Source organism: Phyllopteryx taeniolatus, chromosome 9, assembly GCF_024500385.1.
Source record: "Phyllopteryx taeniolatus isolate TA_2022b chromosome 9, UOR_Ptae_1.2, whole genome shotgun sequence".
NCBI classification, from domain to species: domain Eukaryota; kingdom Metazoa; phylum Chordata; class Actinopteri; order Syngnathiformes; family Syngnathidae; genus Phyllopteryx; species Phyllopteryx taeniolatus.
The window spans coordinates 14,203,158-14,220,910 of record NC_084510.1 but is presented as its reverse complement, the minus strand read 5'-3'; the positions used below and the strand labels follow the sequence as shown (position 1 = coordinate 14,220,910).

General features: G+C 40.5%; 1 protein-coding gene across 2 annotated transcripts in view; it reads left to right on the top strand.

Annotated features, from left to right (window-relative positions):
* The window catches only part of LOC133483184 (heme transporter hrg1-A-like), a 31,364-nt gene extending 24,874 nt beyond the window's left edge, over positions 1-6,490 (top strand). The window contains exons 1-3 of one of the 2 annotated variants that reach the window (XM_061783998.1): positions 725-1,017; positions 3,007-3,174; positions 6,309-6,490. In XM_061783998.1, coding sequence (XP_061639982.1) covers positions 888-1,017; positions 3,007-3,174; positions 6,309-6,445 — 435 coding nt within the window. In that variant the 5' untranslated portion in view covers positions 725-887 and the 3' untranslated portion in view covers positions 6,446-6,490. Of the gene's footprint in view, positions 1-724; positions 1,018-3,006; positions 3,175-6,308 lie in introns of those variants that run through there. The other variant, XM_061783997.1, reaches the window with a different exon arrangement.
* The last annotated feature ends 11,263 nt before the right edge of the window (positions 6,491-17,753 follow it).

Genomic DNA, 17,753 nt, shown 5'->3' with positions numbered 1-17,753 from the left:
ACCTACAAAGCTTCAACAATTAGTGTCCTCACTTCCCAAATGTTTATTGAATGTTGTTAAAAGAAAAGGTGATGTAACACAGAGGTAAACATGACCCTGTGCCAGCTTTTTTGGAACGTGTTGCAGCCATAAAATTCTAAGTTAATGATTATTTGCTAAAAACAATAAAGTTTATCAGTTTGAAAATGATTTGCAAATCTTCACTGATGGTGTGGTGGTACACTCGCCTGACTTTGGTGCGGGCAGCGTGGGTTCAGTTCCCACTCAGTGATGGTGTGAATGTGAGTGCGAATGGTTGTCCGTGTCTATATGTTCCCTGTGATTGGCTGGCGACCAGTTCAGGGTGTAGTCCGCCTTTTGCCCGAAGTCAGCTGGGATAGGCTCCAGCACGCCCGTGACCCTAGTGAGGAGAAGCGGCTCAGAAAATGGATGGATGGATGATTTGCAAATCATTGTTTTCTGTTTTTATTTAACACAACGTTTTTATATAACATAATGTCCCAATTGGGGTTGTACAATCCGAGTGGAAAAATTCCGACTTCCCACTTTTCTGGAATGCAGCAATAGATATGAGTAGAAATAGTTCTCACAATCATAATGGCGTGTTTCCTTCTGCTCCCCAAGAGGTCGCTGCGCTCGCACAACATCAAATAGACGCAGAGTTGATTTGCCCAGAATCAGATGACGTAAAGCAGACGCGTTCTATTTGAGACTGGCTACAAGATAAACACCCAATTTTAAACGTCTTGTCATGGAGGTGGCTTTACGTGTATGACAGCAACAGTGCCACTTTTGTCTTTCTGCGCCTGTGAGCACACCGAGCACGCGCTCTTCAACTCGTTCGCCACTTCCCCCCCCCCCCAACTCCAAAATCTCGTTTTTCCATAATGGTTTTAAAGAAAACGTACGTGAGTATCGGCTATGCCTCGTTCGGTTTTCTCGTGGGGACGTCCGCTTTTCTTGTGTGGAACGTCGTTTACAGACAGCCGTGGACAGCAGCCATGGGAGGACTGTCAGGTAAAGTGGAGCCATGAAGCGTGCTCATGCTTAGTCAACAAAATGTCTCCTTTGGTTGAATACAAAGATAACGCCTAAAACATGAGCCATGAGAGTTAAACAGGAATCCGTTTGGCTTTGGCTCCCTAAACTTTAACTATATAGACCCATGTAAAGTACACCACACAACTATTAGAGCAGATTACACACACCGATCGTTGTGAATGTGAGAGATCCCAAAAATGAAGCCTCTCTCTCTCTCTCTCTGTGTGTGTGTGTGTATATATATATATATATATATATATATATATATGTATATATATATATATATATATGTATATATTTATATATATATAGACACAGCATAAAAGTTTATAAAGCCAACATATATATATAGACAGCGTAGCATACACTTTACAGGTATTGTCAGGAATATAAATCATTTTCAAAATGTAAAAAAAAAAAAAAAAAAAGGGAAAGGTAGACCTGAACCGTGGCAAAGTCTTGATGGAATCTTATTGTAATCAATATCTGTAACACAACTTATTAGAGTAGTTTGCATTTTGTGTGTGACTCTTTGGGTCTTAACTGTACACCCAACTCTATTTGTTGCTTTTTGTATTTAAAAAAAAGTTCATTTTATTTTCATTTTCAGGAGTGCAATGTCATGTTTGTGTTGTCAAAACTCCGTTTATTTAAATCAATTAATTCAGGTTAAAAACTATAGCAGGTCATAGCAAACAACCATTTTGAAGTGATTTCGATTATGCAAGTGTATCCATGGATGTGACCTTTGAGCTTTTAGATGAGGTTTGTAAATGCCTTGCTGAAAATTCTGCTGTCTTTACCTCTTTACTGTGCTGTAATCCACTTCACTTGTGTATCATTTCTATATCTTGTAACATTTTGCCTCCAGTATAAGCAGGGAGCTCTAAATGTGGAAAAGCCTCTGCCTTACAGTGACTGAAGGGGAAAAAAGAAGTGTTCTTAAGTGACTCAGTGTGCATTAACATGCTGAGTCATTATGTGATCACAAGTGTCCAAATCTGACAGTTGTCATACTTGAGGAGTTAAACAGCTGTGTGTACATCTTTTTTCTAGTATTGTGCAGCACTGTTGACTGACTATCTTATCATAGAAACATTATTGTCTATCTTTCTTTTCTGCAAGTGAATTGTTATTGAAATTAGGAAGACGCTATGGCTTCATGAATATTTGGATAATCACAAAACTTGAAAATGTGCTTTTCAGTTAGAGACCTGATCGGTATAGGAATGGATTAATGGCTAGTGAAGAATTTGCTACATTGCAGGTTACTGATTGCTGACTAATCATGAGGTGAAGCAATTGAGGCAAAATTGAGTGTACTACTTCGCTGCAATCTGCAATGATTCCACACCTCTGTTTTAGAAAAAATGAAATGTACACTTTTATACTACGTCCATGTTGGAGAGTCACTCCATGGGGACCTTTAAGCCATTAAACTCACTTTTTGGTAATTTCACATAATAATAAATTTTAAGGGAATACATGCAAATTATAATAGCAAAGTGGACTACACGGGCTATAAGTAGCTGCATCGGGAGGGAACCAGAAACATACTTTGTTTCACTTTTGACAGTGCACGAGGTGCATTCAAGGAACACCAATTACATTACATTAGCCATTTACCATGGGGTTAGTTCAGCATTAGCGTCTGCTCCATGCTCCTTGCAATTGTTTTCATTTTGTACTTGTGTTTGACTGTTCATACCCTTCAGTAAACGAAAGTGCATCAGTGACTCTCACTCTCCTTTTTTCTTTGTGTCATTTTGCTTGAGTGGCGGCGTATCTGAACTTCGCTCGTATTTCACTTTTTGGCTCGCAACACAAGGCAAAAAATCGACCAAGCGACCGCTCGTAACTAAAAAAAACTCCCAAGTTGGGGAACTCATAAGTCAATGTACCACTGTATTGTGTTTCAATGAGTGTCCATTAAGGGGATTGAAGTATGTTTGTTCTGCCCTACAGGTGTGCTGGCACTATGGACCCTAATCACCCACATTATGTACATGCAAGACCACTGGCGGACCTGGCTGAAGGGGCTAAAATATTTCTTCTTTGTTGGTGTATTCTTCTCTTTACTCACGGTCGTTGCTTTCATCACCTTCCTGTCAATTGCCATCCACGACAAGGAGTGTGAGTCCCCAATCATTGTTCTCATAGTATAGAAAGGATGTTGGAGTATGTGTGAGATGTATTCATCTCTTAGTTTTTGAGTGACAAACCTCAACCGCTGACAAATACTCAGGCTTCTTGTATGGAATCTCTAAATTTAAATATTGCTATATACACTATATTGCCAACAGTATTTGCTCACCTGCCTTGACTCACATATGATTTTAAGTGACATCCCATTCGAAATCCGTATGGTTTAATATGATGCTGGTCTACCCTACGCAGCTATAACAGCTTCAAGACTATCAATAGGTTTAGGAGTGAGTTTATGGGATTTTTCCCCCCATTCTTCCAGGAGCATATTTGAGAGGTCACACATTGATGTTGGACGAGAAGGCCTGGCTCATTGTGTACTCGAAATCAACCCAAAGGTGTTCCATCGGGTTGAGGGCAGGGCTCTGTGCGGGCCGTCAAGCTCAGAAATACCCAATTTCCAAATTTGTGGGAACAGTTTGGAGATGGCCCCTTCCTGTTCCAACATGACTGCGTCTCAGTGCACAAATCAAGGTTCACAAAGACATGGATGGATGAGACGGTTTCATGTGGATGAACTTGACTGGTCTGCACAAGCCTGACCTCAACCCTAATTCATGAGTTTAAAAAGGGGCCCTCTGTTAAATCATGAATTAACTGTGACTAATCACATTTTTGGGAAAGCTGAGTTAATTTTCACTGACCACACCCAAGGCTGATTACCTCCAGAAATGTTCAATCAAGAAATCACTTAATTAAAACCTGACAAAATAAAGTTGGCCAAAACATATCAAAAAGCTGCAACAAAACGATGCAAAGAAATTCAAGAACAGAAGATAAATAAATTAATTGATGGCTACCAATCTGGAAAGTGTTACAAAGCGATTTCATAAGCTTTAAGACTCCAGCGGACTAAAGTGAGAGCCATTATCCAGGAATGGAGAACATGTGGAACAGTGGTGAACCTTCTCACGAGTGGCTGGCTTACGGAATTTACCCCAAGAGCGCAGCGACAAGTCATCCAGGAGGTCACAAAGGAAGCCAGGACAATATCTCAAGAACTGCAGGCCTTCTTTGCTTCAGTTAAGGTTCGTGACTCAACAATAAGGAAGAGACCGGGCAAAAATGGCATCCATGGCAGAGTTCCAAAACAAAAGCCGCTGCTGACCAAAAAGAACGTAATGGCTTGTCTTATTTTTGCCAAAGAAATCAGAATGATTCCCAAGACGCACGGGAGAATATTCTATGGACTCACAAGACAAAAGTTGAACTTTTTTTGGAAGGTGTGTGTCTCATTACTTCTGGCATAAATGTAACACAGCATATCAGAAAAAGAACATCAACAGTCAAAAATGGTTGTGGTAGTGTGATGTTCTGGGGCTGCTTCACTTGCTGTGATTGAAACCATCAGTTCTGCTCTTGACCAGAAAATCCTGAAGGAGAAAGTTTGTGAGCTTGTTGAAGCGCAAAAATAAAAAATAAAAAAAAGGTTTTGGAGTGGGCGGCACGGTGGATGACTGGTTAGCACATCTGCGGACTGGGGTTCAAATCCCGGGCCTGCCTGTGTGGAGTTTGCATGTTCTCCCTGTACCTGCGTGGGTTTGCCCCGGGCACTCCGGTTTCCCACAAATTGCCCATAGGAGCGAATGGTTGTTTTCTTATATCCATCCATTTTCTGTCGCGCTTCTCCTCACTAGGGTCGCGGGCGTGCTGGAGCCTATCCCAGCTGTCATCGGGCAGGAGGCGGGGTACACCCTGAACTGGTTGCCAGCCAATCGCAGGGCACATCGAAACAAACAACCATTCGCACTCACAGTCATGCCTACGGGCAATTTAGAGTCTCCAATTAATGCATGTTTTTGGGATGTGGGAGGAAACCGGAGTGCCCGGAGAAAACCCACGCAGGCACGGGGAGAACATGCAAACTCCACACAGGCGGGGACGGGGATTGAACCCCGCACCTCAGAACTGTGAGGCTGACGCTCTAACCAGTCGGCCACCGTGCCGCCTGTTTTCTTATATGTGCCCTGCAATTGGCTGGCGACCAGTTCAGGGCCCGCCTCTCGCCTGAAGATAGCTAGGATAGGATCCAGCACGCCCGCGACCCTAGTGAGAATAAGCGGTACAGAAAATGGATGGATGGATGGATGGTTTTGGAGCGTTCTAGTCAAAGCCCGACTTGAATCCGATTGAAATGCTGTTTTTAAACCTTCAAAAGGCAGTTCATGCTTGAAAACCCTCCAGTGTTGCTGAAATTAAACAATTCTGCAAAGAAAAGTATCACCAGAGAGATGTGAAAGACTCATTGCCAGTTATAGAAAACGCTTGATTTCAGTTGTTGCTGCGGGTGGCCCAACCAATTAGGTTTAGGGGGCAATTATTTTTCACACTGGGGAAGGTAGCTTTGAATATTTTATTTTCTCTAAATAAATAAAATCACAATTTTAACCATACTAAAGCATTAAAGTGGGGAAACGATGCAAAAAAAAAACTAAGAATGGTAGAATAGACTTGTTCCTTTAATCTATCCATTTTCTGAACCGCTTATCCTCACTAGGGTTGCGGGAGTGCCGGAGCCTATCCCAGCTATCAACGGGCAGGAGGCGAGGTACACCCGGAACTGGTTGTCAGCCAATCGCAGGGCACATTTAAACAAACAACCATTTGCACTCACATTCAAACCTACGGGTAATTCAAGTCTTCAATCAACCTACCACGCATGTTTTTGGGATGTGGGAGGAAACCGGAGTGCCCGGAGAAAACCCACGCTGGCACGGGGAGAACATGCAAACTCCACACAGGCTGGGCCGGGGATTGAACCGTGGTCCTCAGAACTGTGAGGCAGACGCTCTAACCAGTCGAACACCGTGCTGCCCTCCTTTAATCATGGAAGAAATTGAGAAACATATTACAACATATGAATAAATTATAAGTATCTTAAAAGTGGGACAGTGACAATTACAACTACTGGACGCTGTTTCAGGCTCACGTTTGTGCTCCAAAGAGTAGGTTTTTCAAAATTTATTTAGCTTTGTGTTATTAACACGGCGGCACGGTGGATGATTCTGTTTCATCAATGCATTATAATATCACTGACAATGTAATATTTTTCTCACCTGCAGCCCTGACTGACCCTCGTAGTCTCTACCTGTCCTGTGTTTGGAGCTTCATGAGCCTCAAGTGGTCTTTCCTGCTTGCTCTGTCCTGCTACCGCTACCACAAAGAGTTCACCGACATCAGCATCCTCAATGACTTCTGAAGGCCGTTACTATCGTCACACTGTAAATAAACAGAACTGCTTTCATCTCCTTGTGCCAGTGGGGTAGATACAATGGATGACTTAAGGAAACACTCAGCGTATGAATGAATGAATGAATGAATGAACTTCCGCGCGCATGCACAAAGACACACACACACACAGACCAGTGACGGGCGGTTCATTACCTTGATCTTTAGTGAGGATTTACCTGACTTAATCCACCTCTTGATACCACCACTGTCACATTGCAATTATAGAAACCATCAATACCATACAAAAACACAATATAACAGCCTGTGAAGTGAATTTAACATCTGATTGGTTAAAGAGACAGTCCCATTGCTAATATAGATTAAATTACAATGGCCATCATTATTGAATCTGAAGGCCCTGGGCAGATTAGAATGACATGGTAGCACAGAGAGGCTGAAATGATTGGATGATAAAAAAAAAAATCCAACATACACGTACATGAAGCAGTGCAGCCAAGAGCTACGAAATGAAGAGAATGTTGGGAATAAATTAATACAATTTCGTGGAACAAATATTATTTAGTTTGTAAATGTAGGTCAGTGCTTCTTATAGTGTTTAGGTCAGCAGAGAAGGCCTTGCTGGCCCTGATGGCTCACAACTGATGTATGCGCATACAGTAGATAAATCGTGTGTCCTTTATCTCTGTTTAAACTCCTCAATTTGCCTCAGTGGTAATTGCAGTTTTGTGTGATTGTCAGTAGGGGGCCTTACCACTCCAACAATATCCCATCTTTGTGATATTTTGTACTAGTACAAGCACTTTTTGTATTGTTTTAATGTTAAGTGAGATATGACAGAGCATTTTCTTTTCCTTTTGACTTTTCTTTCAGACTTTTTCATTATGTGGCTTAACCTTGGAATATGAAATATATTGAAGATGAATGATGATTGTTGTTTCACGCAAGAACTGCACATGCTTTTTAAAAATGATTGATTATATACGCTCCTGATAATATAAATCTATTACAACAGTTTTATATTTTTGTTGCTCACTGAGATTATTTTTGCTGTCTTTCGACCATGTGAGAAGGCACTGTGTATCAGTGTGAATATGAAGAAGTGTCGCATTATTAAATTAACTTTTTATCAAGACCCCTGTGAAATCTGGAAAAAAACACAAACCAGCAGTAAAACACTTCCCATTTTAGTCAGTGGGTTTCTGTTCCTGCATAATATTTCATTGCTCTGTACTTTTGCAAAGGAATAAAACTTCTCAGGAAAGGTTGGAGGTCTCAGCTATAAGTAGAGGTCACTGTCAGGCATTAGCAGCAGGATTTGCACCAATGAAACGGCTCGCCCAGCCGCCTGAGAAATATTTCTCAAGAAAAACACCCCACAGCATCGCTGCAGCGACAATAAATGCAGGCCAATAACCTTTGAAGTCAGTCAATTATACCATCCATATTTTGATGTTGTCCCTCAAAGGGGAGGTGCCGGGCGCTTGCTGCAGTTTGATTTGGTTGCAGCTTTTCTTGAAGTTGATGTGAAAAAGATGCCTTCACTGTGTGGTCCTATTTATCTATGTACAAGACAATATGTATGTTCACTGTTGGTTAATAACAAGAAATACACTTAACTGTATTCATTCTTCATTTCACTATGTATTAAGCACATTTTTTTGCTGGTGCTTTTGTCCTAATAGCATTCAGTCAGCTTGTTTGTTAGCTCCTGCAGTCTCCTTGCATCTTGGTAATTGCAATGTTGTGGTCAGATCACCATAGTAACATTTTTAGCTGAGTGTTATAAACTTTGACATTAGGAAACTAAAAAACTACCCTTCTCAGGTTCCATTAAGCGAAATGGGGTTTTGGAACCAAATCTGCCCTATAAACTTTATATACTAGCCTGTAAAATGTGTGTGTGTGTGTGTGTGTGTGTGTGTGCGCATGTGCGTGTGTGTATATGTGGTATGTAAAGAGGGGTGGGGTCTCATTTTATTCAATTATGGGTCCCCCTTTCTACACAAATCAGGGAATAAAGTAGTCTCAAGTATTAAATGAAGTCTGGCAGAGTGCCGTGAGACAGGGTGTTTATAGTTTAGACTTTCAAATATCTTAAATATCAGGTACAATAAAACACTAAAAAGCCACAGCTCCAGTATTTAACAGCTAATGAAAATATTGTTTTGGTCACACACACGTGACTGCTTAGACCAAGATGACACCTATGTACTTACTTTACAGTACTGTCCACCCGTTTCCATGTTCAAGTATGCAGAGACAGGAGGAGAATGGTCAATATACTGTACTACACAGCAGGTGTCTTCTGACAACAATAGAATATTGATATGATGCAAATATATATAAGGTGCCAATACAGTATAACTTTTGTAAAAAGGCACAGATACCTATATATACTGTGTGTGTGTGTGTATATATATATATATATATATATATATATTAAACATTAAATATTAAATATTATGTTAAACATAAATAATATGATTTGCAAATAATGTTCAACTTATATTTAATTGAATACACTTCAAAGACAAGATATAATGTTCAAACTGATCAACTTCATTGTTTTTAGCAAATAATCATTAACTTAGAATTTTATGGCTGCAACACGTTCCGAACAAGCTGGGACAGGTGGCAAAAAAGACGGAGAAAGTTGAATGCTCATCAAACACCTGTTTGGAACATCCCACAGGTGAACAGGATAATTGGGAACAGGTGGGTGCCATGATTGGGTATAAAAGGAGCTTCCCTGAATTGCTCAGTCATTCACAAGCAAAGATGAGGCGAGAAGTGCGTGAGAAAATAGTCGAACAGTTTAAGGACAATGATCCTCAATGTACAATTGCAAGGAATTTAGGGATTTCATCATCTATGGTCCATAATACTACATCCGTAAGCGCAATTTGAAACTCTACTACACAAAGCAAAAGTCATTTATCAACAACACCCAGAAACACCGCCGGCTTCTCTGGGCCCGAGCTCATCTAAAATGGACTGTTGCAAAGTGGAAAAGTGTTCTGTGTTCCAACGAGTCCACATTTCAAATTGTTTTTGGAAATTGTGGACGTCGTGTCCTCCGGGCCAAAGAGGAAAATAACCATCTGGACTGTTATGGATGCAAAGTTCAAAAGCCAGCATCTGTGATGGTATGGGGCTGTGTTAGTGCCAATGGCATGGGTAACTTACACATCTGTGAAGGCACCATTAATGCTGAAAGGTACATACAGGTTTTGGAGAAATATATGCTGCCATCCAAGCAATATCTTTTTTCATGGACGCCCCTGCTTATTTCAGCAAGACAATGCCAAACCACATTCTGCACGTATTAAAACAGCGTGGCTTCGTAGTAAAAGAGTGCGGATACTAGACTGGCCTGCCTCAGTCCAAACCTGTCTCCCATTGAAAATGTGTGGCGTTTTATGAAGCGTAAAATACGACAACGGAGACCCCGGACTGTTGAACAGCTGAAGCTATACATCAAGCAAGAATGGGAAAGAATTCTACCTACAAAGCTTCAACAATTAGTGTGCTCAGTTGCCAAATGTTTATTGAATGTTGTTAAAAGAAGAGGTGATGTAACACAATGGTAAACATGACCCTGTCCCAGCTTTTTTGGAATGTGTTGCAGCCATAAAATTCAAAGTTAATGATTATTTGCTGAACACAATAAAGTTTATCAGTTTGAACATTAAATATCTTGTCTTTGTAGTGTATTCAATTAAATATAGGTCGAACATAATTTGCAAATCATTGTATTCTGTTTTTATTTATGTTTAACACAACGTCCCAACTTCATTGGAATTTGGGTTGTATCTACAAAAGTCGCTGTAAGGTTTTATTTGTTTTTAGAATTGGATATACAGGTATACCCCACTGGCTGTAGTTTGCCTATCCTTTCTGTACAGTATCGGAATGTCACCCAAGTAGTAGTTTATATGTTTTTCGCCAACATGAAAACTAAACAGGCCCACAGTTCTTCTTTTGATTGTTATTTAAATACTAGTAAACATAAGTGCAGCCACATGTACTGAACATGAAGTTACTTGTGCCACATGTAAAAAAGTACAGTACATCTGTATTATCTAATGGGGCGAATAACAAAAATGATAGTCAGAAAAATGTTATCGTAACAATATGTTTATTATTGTGGTTGTAGTCTGGAGAACTGCACTGAATCTTGGTGAGAGGTGTTGCTAATATTTTGCTTACCTTATACCACACACTACATATACATAGATTACACAAGAGGACAAAATATCAGAAACATCTGTCAGAACAGTGATGTGGATATCTTCATGTGTGCTATTAAGCAGAACTATGTCAAAATGGCATTTATAATGTTGAACTGGAATAAGTACACATTGATTTGTGTATCTTTGTCATTATATTGTACATACTGTAATTAGGAAACAGACACAGCTTTGGGATTACTTTGTGATATTTTCTGGAATTATTGAAACCTGGAGGAGTGAGACAAAATGAAGGCTACTTGCTTGTTTTATAAAGGAACATGTTCTTTGACAAATGACTCGCTATGGTATTGTGCTTTGCTCTGATGTACAGTATTGTGTGTTCAGTGAGGGGTGGGGCATCCTACGGCCCGTGGGTCATATACGGCACGAGCATTTGAACCAGCCTGCCACGCAAAAATATAAACAAAAGAACTGTTAAAAAAAGCACCAAAACATCCATCCCTCCATTTTCTGAGCCGCTTCTCCTTACTAGGGTCGCGGGCGCACCAAAACATTTAACCTTCAAATCCTCGTAATACGTATACAGTATAATCATCATCCCTAGTATGGCCCTCGGAGGACTTGAAAAGGGAGGAAAACGTTTTACATAGCGCTGCACAAGATGAACGAAGCATATTAGTAAAACAACTGCCTCCCAATTGCTCCAAAGTCCAGAACTCCTTCCCCAAAATTAATTAAAAAAAATTAAAAACAAGTTGATGAAAAGTGTGAACGGTTTCACTAACAAAATGTGGACATTGAAACAAAAGAGAAGTAAAATAATAATAATGGTAAAAAAATAAAAAAGGAAGCGAGACAGAGAGAAATGAAAAGCTCACATCTTGAACTGTTAGAGAACCAGATGGTCTCTGACATTAAGAAGTTGCTTTGGCATTTTAAGACAGTGGTCCCAGAATGATTTCCGAGGAACTTCCGCAGATTGAGGCAAGAGAGCCTACAGATATTTAAGCACTATCCATAGCAATTGAACTGTTTTACTTACAAATTGAAAGCTACGTTTGCAGCCCTTTGCATCACTTAATACTAGTGGCGAACCGGTGGTAATTAGTGGTGTAACGATTCATTCATTATGTCGATGTACCGATTTATATTCTTATATTCATATTCCGTGCTTAGCAAGTTAGCCTTCCGGATGTAAATATATACATTTAAATAATTTGAAAATGTAATCAATCGATACAAGGAAAGGATGCACTGTATGTAAGCACGGCAGCGTTGTATTTCCAAGGAAAACACTAGTAATTCCTTTTCGCTGGACTTTTTTGTTTTCAATCAGCACACAGCAGTTAGCATTGTCAAGGCTACTTTCTTCTTCATCTCTTCTTCATTTCCTTTTCTACGCCGCACGTCTAGTCACTCCTTTCCGTAGTACCCCTAGTGGACGATACACCACCGTATGTGTGTGTGTGTTTTTAAGCGCTTATTGAAGTGTAAGAAGTCCGTCTGTTGGTGGATGGCAGATGAGAAGGAAGCTAGCGTTATTAAGGATGCGTGTGTGTGACTTACGGCAAATCGGCGTGCACTTTGAAGCCTTTCAAGCTGGTTGGTTTAGCTTAGCTTGCTAGCCGCTAACAACGATAGCAAAGTACCCTCGAGAGGAAACTTGGCCGATCAAGAGGAGACCCAGCGACAACATCCTCTACTGGATGCTGTTTCAGGCTCACATTTGTGCTACAAAGAGCAGTTTTGTTCATTTATTTAGCTCTCTACGAATTCATTCATTTCCATTCCACTCACGCCATTATCTAATCAGAAAAAAAAGAAGAGATTCAGGTAAGGTGTATCCATCCATTCATTTTCTGTACTGCTTATCCTCACTAGGGTCACGGGCGTGCTGGAGCCCATCAATTTTCGAGTCTTCAATTAATCTATCACGCATGCTTTTGAAATGTGGGAGGAAACCCGAGTACCCAGAGAAATCCCACGGCACGGGGAGGACATGCAAACGCCATACAGGCGAGGCCTGATTTGAAAGCCTGCACTAGTGCTTGCTTGTTATAGTTTCTTAGTATGAGCGCTATGAAAGTTTGAAAAGATGAAAATTATTTTGTGTGTGAAGTTTTTTTTTTTTTTTCATTGTGCCAAGTTATCAAAAAGGATATTGTATATAATTGGCATTAAAATTAAATTGTACTTCTACTTAAGTACAAGAGTTAGAGTAAAAGGTCAACTAAAAGAGTCGAATCAGTATTTCTTCTCTTACCGGTCTTTTCTATAGTATCTGCATTTACAGAGTGTTTGTATTTTTGTTACCTCTGTTTATTTACCTCTCTGATTTAATCCTATAGGACGGCCGTCGCAGTTTGCCTTACTGTCGCTAAATCACGGCGTCTCAGTGCAGCCTTCATAGATGGGCCTCAGCCCTCTCTGTCGTTGTCTCTGCTGTGTCTACATGCTCTGCCTTTGGGACCACGGCGAGCTTGCATCTGAAACATTTTAGGGAGACACATTTTTGCCGTTTGCAGCAAGCACAAAGGGATCTGCCATGGCAGGGTGCGTTTGATGTGGCTTCCTAGGGAGAACCAGAACCAGAGCGAGGGATTCGAAAAGCCATGAAGAAATGTTAGCGCTATGTAACTTTGGTAAAATCACCTAATCTAATGGAAGTAGGGATTGATTCAATGTGAAGGCGAACTCCTTTGAAGCGGGGCCACCGAGCTCTGTTGACGTTTCTTATGCAATGGCTCTGTTGTAGAAACGCAGCATTCCTCTGCAGCTTGCACACAAGACGCCGTTTGACTGTATGTCTGAGCATACGTGGATGCGTGACAGCGTCAGATCCTGCAAATCCCCAGCGGACACTATTTCCCTTAACTCGTATTTGAAGTGTGAGATTACAGATATTGCTCACGTGTAGTTGGGGTCTGGTGTTCTCAACAAAGGCCTTTGATTGCCCCTGACAGTAAGATAACCTGATAGATGATCACATATTAAAAAAAAATAAAAAGAAGGTAAAAAAGTGAATCATCTGTAAGATCTTTGCTATTTGCTTTGAGGCTACAGAATCGGGTTTATGTGAATCATGGCATCAATCAAAACATGGGAACATTTGAAGCATGTTTTTGTGGCTGTAGTCAGTGATGAGGTCACCAAGGTCTGGACCTTAGTAAAGCGGAATCTCAAAATTGGAACACCTCTGAGGTCGTACATTTAGAAAAATGATAAAAAAATTTCGGTAAATAAATCACTCCAAAGTGGAAAGAAACTGAGCTCGTCTTCAGTTATCCGGCAGCCTACCGTGCAAGAACGCAGCACATTGAGCAACTCCTTTTTTTGTTTTTTTTTTAATTACTTTTGAACACCCTTGACATTGTATGTTTTGAGAAATGACCAAGGTTTTCGACAAATATACACCTCTAAAGTAGAAAGTCTAAAGTTCCTCCAGTTTAGTTGTTTCTTTTTCTTTTTTTGGTGATACGTACCACCTCATAAGAGAAGAAGAAGAGGAAAATTGAGCATCATACGGAAAGTGGTACACGTGTGTGTCTCTGTGCTGGCTGCTCAGTACAAGTTGACAGTAAAAACAAAAGAAGAAGAACAGAATGCACACAGTAAAGTTTAGTCTTAAAGTGAAGAGACTCACCGCTAAGGCACAATCACAAATTTCCCTCTGCACGTTCATCATAAAAGTCTGTCTTTCCTAAGCAAAGCTAATAGATGTTGCAATGCATAGTTACTTTTCACTTGTATGACCGTTAAGATATTGAAATGCATGATGTTGACTTCCTCCGTAGTTCCTTAGTTTTCATATGAAGTGGCTAACTTGCTTTTACGCTTGTATGACAGTTAAGACTATTATTAACGGTTTTATGATGGTGACAATCAGATTATGGAATGGAATAATTTATTCTCAATTATTTGCTATGGGGAAAAATTCTTCCTCCTTGTATGACAGTTAAGACTATTATTAACGGTTTTATGATGGTGACAATCAGATTATGGAATGGAATAATTTATTCTCAATTATTTGCTATGGGGAAAAATTCTTCCTCCGGACTGTATTTGGTTTTAGACAAACTAACGTGATGTGGTGGTCCTATTGGTCCACAGAATAGAGTTTATTTCAGCCTATATCATGTACACCAGTGTTTCTCAACCTCAATTGAGCAAAGGGACCCATTTTACATTTTAAAAATCTCACACCACACAACCAAACAAAAATGTCGATATGAAATGATGATGATCTCGTCTCAATTTACGTGGATACACCGGTTTATTGTACCTTCTGTCATCTATTGGGAGAGCATTTAATTGTTCTGCCTGTCATTATACGACGCTGGCATAGATGAACAAAGATATTTGTAATGAATGAAAAACAATTTTCAGACAAATTCAGTGAAATTTTATCATTTCCCACAGCACCCCTGAAGATCTTTCATAACACACTGGTGTGTCACAACAACCTGATTGGGAATCACTGATGTACAAGATGTTTCCATTAATCTGTAAATTTCTCATCTGCAATTTTCTAATCTGCTGCTACACATGCTGATTTAATGGCAAGTGAGGGTGGCTGTAAAGCGTCTAAAACAAAGTTTTTGTGTTGAAGATGAACTTGAAGCCAGTTAATTATTATCATCTCATATGTTTCAACTGGCGGCACGGTGGCCGACTGGTTAGAGCGTCAGCCTCACAGTTCTGAGGTGCGGTGTTCAATCCTCGTCCCCGCCTGTGTGGAGTTTGCATGTTCTCCCCGTGCCTGCGTGGGTTTTCTCCGGGCACTCCGGTTTCCTCCCACATCCCAAAAACATGCATGAATTGGAGACTCTAAATTGCCCGTAGGCGTGACTGTGAGTGCGAATGGTTGTTAGTTTCTATGTGCCCTGCGATTGGCTGGCAACCAGTTCAGGGTGTACCCCGCCTCCTGCCCGATGACAGCTGGGATAGGCTCCAGCACGCCCGCGACCCTAGTGAGGAGAAGCGGCTCAGAAAATGGATGGATGGATGTTTCAACTGTCACATTGACATTGTCAGCAAAGCCAGTAGCTAGCATAATGCTTAATGATTTTGACAAGAAATAGTCATGATGAATTTTTATTCAGAATTTCAACTGAGTGATTTTTTTTAGGAATTAAAGTAAAAACATAGGCATGGACAGTCACTGTTTTTCATCAGGCGTCATGACCTTACATTACATGTTATGTAACATAACATTTTGTTTCAAAGATTTTCCTTAAGCAGTAATAGAGAGACCTGATAAAGCACGCAAAGGCCACATGGTCACTGTGTCTGCTGACTCATAGCAAGTTTTTGCACAGAAATTGAAGCAACTTCAATGAATTTAAGCCGCTGACTCAGCGGTGAAAATGACTTTCACGTGCTGACTTGCTATGAATAGTGTTGTTTCACCCCAGATGAATATCCAAAAAGATTTTTGTTTTGCATCCTTGTCACTTTGTATGTCAACATGAGCAACTAAGATATGTCAGTACAAATTTCAACGTTCATTTATCTCTTTACGTTTCAACCCACAATGTCCTATTTTCAAGAATTCGGGTCACTTAGAGGTTCCTATCAACACTTGGACCTCATATGTGTTCTGCATTAGCACATGCACACACAGACCATATGACCTTGTGTTTACACATATGGACATGATGCAACATGTCCACGCAACCTTCCTCCTGGTCACGCTCTCTTCAGCTGCCACGCAAACAGAATCATATTCTATTCTCGTTAAGATGAATCTATATTATTGACCAATAGACATTATGGCCATAGTGGCAGACTGGAACAGGAAGTTCAGGGGTTTTAGATTAAAATTAATGTAAAAAAAATACTTAGTATTTTTTTGTTGTGGCACAGTAGAGGAATGGTTAGCACGTCTGCCCTCACAGTTCTGAAGTCGGGGGTTCAAATATGGACTCCAACCTTCCTGTGTGGAGTTTGCCTGTTCTCCCTATGTTTGCAGGTACTCACGTTTCCTTCCACATTCCAAAAACATGCATGTTAGGTTAACTGAAGACTCTAAATTGTCCTTAGGTGTAAATGTGAGTTTTATCTATATTTGCCTGGCAATTGACTGGCGACCAGTCAAAAATTAATAATATATGGGAGTCGACACACACCTGCCATCATTTAAATTTTTAAGTGCCCAGAAACCAACAACACATTTATTGGGCCGTTACAGAAACATTATTTGCTCTATTCACTTAAATGACTGAATGAAGAAGTTGTTTGCTGAACAGATTTATTGATTGATTGTGTGTGTGTGTGTGTGTGTGTGTGTGTGTGTGTGCATGTTCGTGTGAGAGAGAGCGAGAGAGAGAGTGCGAGAGAGAGAGTACGATTACAACATGGCACGTTATCTCCAATGAAGCATGTTTTACAGTGATTTATAGCCATCAAATAGGGCTAATGTTGCCAGATGCACTGCCAAAACAACAACAGAAACATCTGCAACTTACCGCAAGGTGTTTTCTCAAGTTAGAAGTAGGCTGAAATTGGGCAGATGCAAGACAACACTGCTTCATTCAACTTTTGTTTTTCAGAGTCTGTAAAGTAAACACTCGTGGCTGTTTTTTTTTTTTTTTTGAAAATGGGTCATTTTGATTGGCCCGCGAAGGCTTTGTGTGCGGTCATGTGACTCCCTTGTGCCATCTTATTGGTAAATTGGAGTCAAATGACACTAATGATCACGTATTGGTCCAACGGCGCCCTATGCGGAAGTCGGAGATGAAGTCTAAAAATAGATTGCGCATGCAATAATGGATAAATAAAAGTAGCAAGCGTCATGTCGATCATTGTAATGGAGTAAAAGTATCCATCCATCGATCCATTTTCTGAGCCGCTTTTCCTCACTAGGGCCGCGGGCGTGCTGGAGCCTATTCGCACTCACATTCACACCTATGGGCCTATGAATGTGAGTGCGAATGGTTGTTTGTTTGTATGTGCCCTGCGATTGGCTGGCAACCAGTTCAGGGTGTACCCCGCCTCCTGCCCGATGATAGCTGGGATAGGCTCCAGCACGCCTGCGACCCTAGTGAGGAGAAGTGGCTCAGAAAATGGATGGATGGATGTTTATTTCCCGATGCATTTTTAAAAGGTCAAATAATTTGTTTT